At 47.0% G+C, this 9,676-nt stretch overlaps 1 protein-coding gene across 1 annotated transcript; it reads left to right on the forward strand.

The window, feature by feature from the left end:
* Nucleotides 1-1,602: 1,602 nt before the first annotated feature.
* EI90DRAFT_3137116 (uncharacterized protein) lies at nt 1,603-4,784 on the forward strand (the record flags this gene model as incomplete). Its single annotated transcript, XM_039064830.1, has 13 exons — nt 1,603-1,841; nt 1,926-2,083; nt 2,135-2,343; nt 2,432-2,473; nt 2,530-2,547; nt 2,597-2,779; nt 2,824-3,002; nt 3,055-3,191; nt 3,257-3,421; nt 3,470-3,695; nt 3,747-4,030; nt 4,057-4,078; nt 4,133-4,784. The coding sequence occupies 13 exons, from the start codon at nt 1,603-1,605 to the stop codon at nt 4,782-4,784; spliced, it is 2,514 nt and encodes an 837-aa protein (XP_038908144.1).
* Between the last annotated feature and the right edge of the window lie 4,892 nt (nt 4,785-9,676).

Genomic DNA, 9,676 nt, shown 5'->3' on the forward strand with positions numbered 1-9,676 from the left:
ACAAGTCAGTGCCTCGTCCCTTCCTAACTTGTGCATTTCCTCAAATTCAGGACACACCTTCAACCATCTTATATTTTTTTGATATTCTCCAAGACAACAAGAATTGGTACCATGTAGTTGCCACAATGGTGTCAGGGGATGACTCCCAGGTCCCCATGACCCTCCCCTATGGTCCACAGCCTGTAGTGTAACCAGCCCTGTCCAGGGCACAACTCTACTGTGGGTAAGAAGATGTATAAATGAAGAGGCAAGTAGATACACTTGCCTACTGTGGGTAAGAAGATGAGAAGGAAGCTAACTTCTCATCTTCCCACAGTGGCCACAATATCAGGCAAACTTCCGGGGATACCCGGAAGTCACATGAAGGGGTAGGAACCGGGCCCGGAGCATGTGGCGTGCGGAGCGTGCATGCATGTGGGAAGTGTGGCAGGTGGAAGCGGGTCCGGATGCGGGTCCGGGTCCGGGCTAGTCAGGGTGTGTGCCCTGACAAATGGCCTCTGGTGAAACCAGTGAAATCATCATCAAGCCAAAGCGCAATTTGTGTGGGGGCCAGATACCACCAGAGGGCTCTGGTATATCTGGGTGCACCGCCGTCCAAATGCAAGCAAAGACAGTAAGGAGACAGCCATAGATGATGCTCCACATCGTTCGGCAATTCTGGAGATCATTACAACCATCGGGCACTGAATAAATATTGGGGGCAAGAAGGGCGTTGATAACTAGAGCGGTTGCCATCAGATCCAGTCGAGTGCAGGTACAAGCACACCAAACACAGGTCAAGTATAAGCTTTATACTCTCAGCTGGACTGCTGTGCACAGCCCTATGTTGAGCGCTCCACCACATGCAGCCGCACAGGTTCTTGTTCTTGGAAATTAAGGGACTTCATTCACTTGAAACAAATTTCACTTTAGATTCAGTTTGGTCCAATTTGCAGTGGTGTGCAAAAAAAATGGTGTGTCTACTTTGATCCACTGTGTATATTGGAAGCGCAGCTTGGTCGGCACTAACACAGCCTCCAATTTGCAGTGCATCTGGCACATCCTTCATACCAGGCTACTTTTATTATGAGGGTTCCCCTCAAACTGGATGGCTGAGCTTCACCTATTACTCATCATGGGATCAATGTAACTAGGTATCGTAGTCAGGGGGGGGTTCCGATACCTCCTTAGATACCAAACCACCTTTTCTGAGCATGCCCTGCATGCTCTCAGAATCCTAGCCATATATAGATACTTCATACACTCTCAATATGGAATCACCTGTGCTCCAAATGCTCTCTGAATCCCTTGTATATATAAGGTGCTTCATACATTTTCTATATGAACATTGCGTGCTCTGAATGCTCCCAGAATCCCAGCACACTGTATACTGTGTATATATTCAATTATACTATTTATACTAATAGACAAATAGTGCTGGCGTCTAAACCCTTTCATCATGTGTCTCTTCTCAGGCATCGTCATCATCGTTGCCAATGCCAACTGTGCCCATGATGCCAAAGTGGAAAACTAGGCTTGTTAACACAAATTTCGTGACTGGTACACTGAATACAACCAAATCTGGGCTCATCGTGCACAAGACAGCTTGGAAGAGGTTTCAAGATGCACAGTCCTCAATTCTCGAAGGTGATGTGGCCTGTGGATAATGCGTGTAAGGTCATAATCGTCATCTTAGGTGTCTCCCCAGCCATTTCTTCACTGGTAGATGATATTAGGAATGAAATTGACCTTACTGGAAGCGATGATTGGAGTGTCAGCCTCAATGAGCCCACGATCGACTATTCCCTAGACATGACTTGTGAAGAGCTTGCTGATGTAGTGACACTACTCCAGCCAAAGCAGTAAGTATTATGTTGTTTCTGTTTTAACTGTTACTCCATCTTGCATCTGTTTAGATGAACCAAAGGACTCTCATGGCGAAATAGAATCCAGGCGTCACAAGCACACTGGGCGGCATTGATACCCAGTCTCTCTGACATTTACTTGAGGTACAAGACAAGCAATCCTTGTTGTATGCTGCTTCATTACCCAGAACCACCTGAAAATTCGAACTTTGTTCATATTTACGTCATTGATGTCTTTGGTAAGGCCTTATTCTGTTTGGAAACACTCACAAGATGCTAGTTTTCTGAAGATGGATGGTCATACGAACACATTCCTCAAGACCCAGATGAAACCTCACCGACATCTGCCATTCTCCATTCAGGCTATATCCCACCAACTCCCATCAATCCAACTGTAGCAATCTCAATATGTTCACTCGAGCTCCTTCATTGTCTAATGTGTGCCTCATCTGGCTTCAGTGTCCAGTCATTTGCCCGATTGCTGGCCGATTTGCACCACGTGAGTGTGTATATGATGGATATAACGGCTTTGTTGTCTGGCAGCACCCTTTTGTCAGGTTGTATATCAACCATACTTTTGTACACAGGTCTCATTAGCCTTTGATGCATACTATGCTATCATTACAAGAGTGAATGCCTTCATAAAGCGCCTCATGGGATGTGATACACCAGATTATTGGCTCAGGGACTCATGTCTTACAAGGTATGTCCTGCACCCTTTCCTGACCACTTACTAATATCTCCTATTCTAGCTTCACGATGAGCCTGAGCACCCCATTAATTTGATTGTCACAGGCGATGGAAACACTTCCTTATCACGCCTCCCCCACAGGTCTGAGTCCGACCCTCGGACTTTCCTTAGTGACTACTATCTACCTCGATCAGAGGTAGACATGTTTCAAAATACGAAAAAACAATCCCAGCTTCCCTCAATGGTATGGCTGACATTTATTGCAGGTGAGCATGAAGCTTCATTCAGCTGGCTGGACCCGATGACCCACCCCCGGAATCGTGTGTTGGATGGAAGAACTCTCGGCCAATGCCCCAAATGATGAAAGCTGGATCCCTCAGTGTCATGGATGAAACCGGCATCTTTCTAGTTATTTGCCACCATGGAATCGTGCAGTTTATCATGGACATGGTCAAGAGTGGTGAATTGTAAGTTTCCTTTCTTGCTTCAATTTACCTGCTTATCTACTCTGGTTGCAAGGGCAAAGTACCCAGTGGCAGCAGCAAATAAACTGCTGAGTACATTTGGCAGCAATATCCTTTTTGCATACGATGTTGGATGCACCTTTTCGATCACACTTTCCCGCTCTGCTATGCTGCACCTCGGGCCAATTTCACGTGCTGTACTGGCTCCTTCCATGGTGTTGCACACAGTAGGTTGTGTCAACTTAATCATCTCACAGGTTTCAAAGAAGGGGCGGGTATCGAAGATGGGGAAGGTAATGAACGAGCTTTCTCCTCAAGTAATGGCATCGCAGCAGTAACCCATCATGCTTCTGCATATTACCACCACTTCCAGATCCACCTTCACTTCGAGAAATGGGACCAGGATAAGTATGAGCGCTTAGGTGAGGGTTAGTGCTATTTATGCTATCTAGTTCTAACCCATCAGCCAGGCAACTTCCTGTTGGGAAATCACACCTCTGCATGGACACAGATCCATGAATCCATGGCTATCCTAGACACGACGAAACACATGCACCCAACCTTCGATTCTGACTGGGACTGTCCACTGTTCTTACAACAAGAAAAGGAGTACATCATGTCTCTGAAGTCAGAGCCAAAGGCCAAACAAGCCAAAATCGAATACCTCGATGCACTGGAACAATTGGAAAGTACTGAGTGAGTTACTGCCCACACAACATGTGCTCTGACCTATGATAATTTGGATAGGATGGAGCTTTGGCCACTGCTGTTAACACTGTCCATATCACCAACTTCGGAACTTGCATACCAAGCCTTGTGTGTTCAGCGCAAGGTGGAAGAAGCACGCTGCATTGTCTCTGCACTGGAAGCAACATCATCTCTTGCATTACCATGGCATGTGGATTCTCCTCAGTGCCATGAAGCCATCCAGCTGCACAGTGAGAGGAGGTATCATCGCCTGCTTGATGACTTGGAACACCGCGCTATTTCCCATCAGTTTGAGTTGGAAAAGATGGGCCTTCTGAAGACTGGTGAGCATTTCCATTGCAGTTTTCAGAAATCATCTTGATTTTCTCAATGTTAGACTACAAAACCCGTCAACGCATATCACAGCTGATTGGAAAGTGAAGCAGGGCGCTCCATTCCACCCTCGAGAAGTATAACAGTGCCGCAGCAGCGCTGATCCCTCCAAAACCTTCCCTCACTTGGGATGATATCACCCACCCCAACTTTCCAAGTATAGTTGAGCTATTGCAGGGTTGTGATGACATTCAGTCATGCGAATGGGCCCAGGAGCATTTCCGTGAGGCAACCTGTGCCTGGATAAAGCTCCAATGTGCAAAAGAGGAGCTTGTCATAATTGGAATTGATGCTCGTAGAATACTGACTGCCATAAGGGATGAGGAATTACAGGTTAAGGAAACTATCGAGGCAGTAACTGCCAGCAACCCTGTCATTGCCTCATACATCTCAATGACTTTCAAGTGGCGCATACAGGCAAACGCCCACCTCCACAAGAAATTGTCCTCTCTGGAGCATCGTCCAAACTACCTTTCCCCCTGTGGACCCGGCACCTCCATTTGCTTCGAGACAAGTGACTCCGACACTGGCCAAGAGCCCAATGTTGAACCAGATGCACCTCCTGAGATTGAGATGGCAGATGTGCAGCAGCCAGATGATGGTGACCCCATGAATGATGGGCTACTTGAGGAAGAAGATGAAGCACAGTCACAGCTTGCCATTGATAAACTCGTTGATTTATTCAATAATTCTGTAATTATGTAGTTTATCAATAATCCTTCCCTTCCTTTTCCCTGTCACTCATCTGCCCCACTGTGTTCCATTGAAGCAAAATGCCACAATCAAGTGATGGTGGCAAATGTCAGGATCATGCCCGATGAAGGGCAATTTGTCCCTGCATACCACAAGCCAGAGCCTTCCACAGCAAATTACATCTGAATTACTGGAAGACAAGATCACATAAGCTTGTACTGTACACTGTGTCAACGAGCCTGAATCCATTAGAGATTATTCTGCTAACATGCTGTGTCACCAGTCGCAATTTGTGGCAGTGGGTCAAGGTTGCAACTTAATTATATTTGTTCAACCCAATTATGTGGTTGCTTGGCTGTTGATTCACAGAACTGGCATGGATAACAGTAAGTAGCCTCTTAGTTTCTCGTTTGCTTGTTTTTTTATCAAAACTCACCAGAGTACATAGCTGAGATAAACCCACCATGGTATGCCATGAGGCTGAGTGCCGAAACTGCATTCAAGCGATATCTCCACTTGCTGGCACTGGAAAATGGCTGGGATACCAGCGACCTGGTGATCCTTGAGAACTCTGGTGTCAGTGACACCTTTTTAGAGTCATTTTGGCATGCCCAGAAAATTGATTGTGAGTTGTTCGATATTGAGGTCTCCCATTTCTACCTAACTGATTCCAGATAGAAAACATATCAAAGGAGAGAATCTAAAAGACAATGTACCCACTGATGTTCTAGAGGCCAAGGTCAAAGGACTTGCTCGCAAACACATCTATCAGCACCTCGAAAAAATTGACAAATTGCTTGAGAACATGATCCCTGCCGTGAGTGTAACGATTTTTGGTCATGTAAGCTGCTCAGTGCCACATCATAGATGAGAGTACTCGACTCCTTTGGTCTGTCAAGCCTGTTCTTAATTGACCTCAAACAGGAAGTCCCTGGTGTGCATATCCTTGCGTCCCAATCCATCCAGGAGCAATGTGAATGGGATGAGTTTAGGAAGGATATACTGTGGCAACTTGAATCACACTGGCATATGCTGGAGGTCCAACAGTCCTGCAGCCCACGGTCTACCATAACTCATAGGAGCCATAACCCTTTCCATACTCTTGATCCCTGTCAGGGCAATAGCCCCGAACCCCGAGTCATATGTAAATTAGATACATATAGTCACATGGGTAAGCGGAAACCTCCGGGTAACTGCTTACACACCACCGTAAAATACACATACTTGTATCACTTACGGCTTTGTGTGCTGAGCTACCCAAAGACCTCACACTTTTTTAAGTGTATGAGGTGTGTTTTACAACACAACCCACAACAACTACATAATCTTAACATCTGACTTGGAAGCGCCTATGGCGCCTAAACACGCCCACAAGGGCAAAGTTGCATCTGCAGCGACACTAAAAAGAAACGAGCGGTTCATTAAGAAACCGCAATCTCCCATCATGGGAGATTCAAACCAAAAGCCATTGTTGTAACGGGTCTATCACCACTAGACTCGAGACAGAAGAGAGGGGGAGGGTTGGAGTGGTCGCATGTTGTAAGGGATTAACCTTACTTCACTATAATTCCGATTATAGTGATATTTATATTATGTTGCATCGCTATAATTCCCATTATGGTGATGTGGTTATTTCTTTATTTATTTGTGCCGAGATATGTAATTTACATATATATACCTCGGAGTAGTTGTAAAGGCCCGGTAGCCTTTTACCTCTACCCCGTTGAATATACAGCTCATTAAAGCTTATGTTTAGACGGACCTACTGAGGCCTGAGGCGAATGGGGGAACGGAACGTTACCGTCCCCAAAATAGTAAGCAACCTTTCACATGTACAGGTTCGTTGACTGGGAGTGGATTTCACTACTCCTCACTGTCTAGCTAACTATACAGCTGGTCACGGTATCATGGAAGAGTCCGGTAATGACAAATAAGGAAAGAACAATGAGAAGGGGAAACATCAGGTGGAAATGGAGTCAGAAAAATCAGGAAAAATAAGAAATGTGTAGGAGGGAACATTGGCTAAGGGTGGTAGAATCGCAGGATTTGGCTTGTTTATGGTACACCAGCAAATCCCCGTTACATTGTCAGACGACGACGAGGATCAACATGATCCGGCATTAGCAACCACCTCAGGGCTGGTCCCTGAAGGTTTTAGAAACTTACGTGGAGTAAGTGCGGGGCCAAATACCCCCAGAACTCCACGACATACCGATCTAACCCAAGCTGGGGAAGATCCCTCACCTCCTCACGAGGTGATTGACTTGCGCGAAAAACGTGTAAGCGCCGAACGATCAGCCCAAAAAGCTGATCGGATAGAGTTGCAGGAAACTCCAGGGCCCCACTATCCCCTGGAGTCCCCCCTCATGTCCCCAAGTCAAGCCCCAAAGGCAGACAAAGGGAAACAAAGGGAAGAGCCCCCGTGTCAGCTATCCGAAAAACTACTGGACTTGTTCCAGGTTCCGTCTGAATGGAGGATGGAAAGTGAAGACCAACTTCTTCTCAGGCTAAAAGCCCGAGAAGGCACGAAGATACGCCCTGAGAGCAGGATCTCCCAGGGCATGGAAGCTCCAAAAGAACTTCCGCTGTTTACACTCCCACACACCATGCCAGACAAGGCAAGGTCGCCAACCTCGGAGGAGGTCTCCGAGATAATGAAGAGGAGGCGAACTGAAATGAGGGAGTTCGCTGAGGAAGCCTTACGCAAAAGTAAGGAAAAACCAACGAACAGACCCCTCTATGAAAGGGAAGCACCCTCCGCAACGGCCTCGCCTAAACAAAGCGAGCGTGGAGTGTTCACTCCAAGAACCCATTCTGGAACCCCCAGAAGCAGAAATGTCAACTGGGGAGAGTCTCTGCTCGCCCAACCAAACTTCCTCCTGGAAAACCAGGAATCGCACATAATAAACGTGATAAACTCGATCCAAAAAAAGATCGAGGAAATGAACCATAATAGTACGGCTCGTCTAGAGATAACTCTAGAAAGAATGGCCAACGCAATCGATGCATTGACTGAAAAAATCAGCGAACAAACAAACTTGCTGAAGGAAATAAATTTCTCACAGAAGAGTGAGGAAACAAATAAACACCCCTGGACCACGGTCCAGGACATAAATAGAACTCGTGAAAAATTCACGAAAAGAACCACCAGTGAAAGCACACTGGAATATCATCAGTGACTCGACAGAGATGCTAAGGAGATCCTTCTCCCAAGGATAGGAGAAGACGATGCCGAAAGAAGGCATCGTTCAGAGATTAGGAGGAGAATTGGCATGTACCAAAGGTTCAGCCAAACATCCACTTATGACGGACCTCTTGAACAGAGAGGTAACTCAATCACACCCTCTCAAAACAATGAGAGAATACAAATACAACTTCAGGCGAATTCGCCTGAAACCAAAGAAATGCTGCAAGGAAGATTTCCCCCAGCAAAAACCCCCCAAAGGAGAGATCTCCATTGGATAGCGACCCCACGAAGGCAGGGGAGCAAGAAGAGTACCTGGAGAAATGGTACGAAAAGGCCATAAGAATGGCTGAAGTGAGAATACTCACTCCCTACCCAGAAGGAGTGAAGCCTGAAGCTCTAAAGAATGGGCTGGCATTCCCTGACAAGAAATGGTCAGGGGAGAACGACATGGAATCGTTCTGGCAGTGGTTCACAGAACTACTGGGATTCCTCGCCTCGCAAGGATGCAAAGGTCCCCAATTCGATGAAGTCCACCTGGACTGCTTGATTCATGGATTAGGGGGGCCCATGTTCGACCTCGGAATTAGACTCCGAGACAAAACTCTCCTCAGAGGAGACGAGGGCATGTTCCTCAAAGTTCTCAACATATTGATGAGAACTTTCATTAAAGCCTCTGCTGCGCTGAACGCGACAAAGAAGTACCGCAACGTCAAATACGAAGCAGAAAAAGGCCTAAAACAGTTCTACCTAGAACTGTCCAAAGCAGCGTCCCAGATGGTGATGCCGCCAGACCAGGCGTCCTTCAATGCCAGGTTCCTAAACTACATTCCCCTCAAATGGAAGAGGGAAATGATTGCTCACGATAGAATCAGAGCAGACTTCTCCTCAAACAAGGAGATGTTAAAAGCAATATCTCGTGTAGACGAGATAATCGATGGGCTGAAGATGTCTTCAGCCTACAAATCAGGTTACTATACCCGAACAACTACCACAGCAACCACAAGCCACGGTAGAGCCCTCCCATCAGGAAAGAAGGCTGAAGAGCTGAAACCCAGATGGAAAGAGGATACATCCTCGAAAAACTTGAGGAAAACTGACCAAAAGTCAATTCCAATTTGCGGCAAATGCGGCAAAATAGGGCAAACGAAAGATTGCCCAAGACACAATGTAACAAGCGATGAAAAACCAAGGCGCATAGCTGCCATGGAGATCACGACCTCAACGGATGAAGAGTTGAAAAGCTCATCAGATGAGAAACCAGAGAACAACCCTGGTAACTCCGAAGCATCAAGCTTTGAAGTAGAGGACCCATACGAAGGACCTCAATACTCACCTGACTCAGAGGGTGAGGAAGTCAACGTTGGGACCATAAGGATGGGCCCAATGTCAGTCGTCGACCACGATGACATAAATTACAAAATCAAACTGGCTGTAGCTGTCAGGGCACACCCGCCTGACCCGGGTCCACCCGGACCCACCCGGCCACACCACACCCGCTCCCCACTGTCTATCCCCCTCCCCCCTCCTTCCTCCCTCTCCCCCTGTCATGACCCGACATATCCGTCACCTCCCTCTATGCGCCCCAGTGCCACTTGGTCCGTCCCTCCCGCTATCATCATCATCCGTCCACCCATCCGTCCACCCGTCACCCTCATCCGCACTTCCTCCCTCGCGCGCGTACCCTCCAACCTAGGTTGCCCGCTTCATTGTTGTCCGC

This window comes from Cantharellus anzutake (assembly GCF_015039405.1).
Source record: "Cantharellus anzutake strain C23 chromosome Unknown EI90scaffold_180, whole genome shotgun sequence".
Taxonomy (NCBI): domain Eukaryota; kingdom Fungi; phylum Basidiomycota; class Agaricomycetes; order Cantharellales; family Hydnaceae; genus Cantharellus; species Cantharellus anzutake.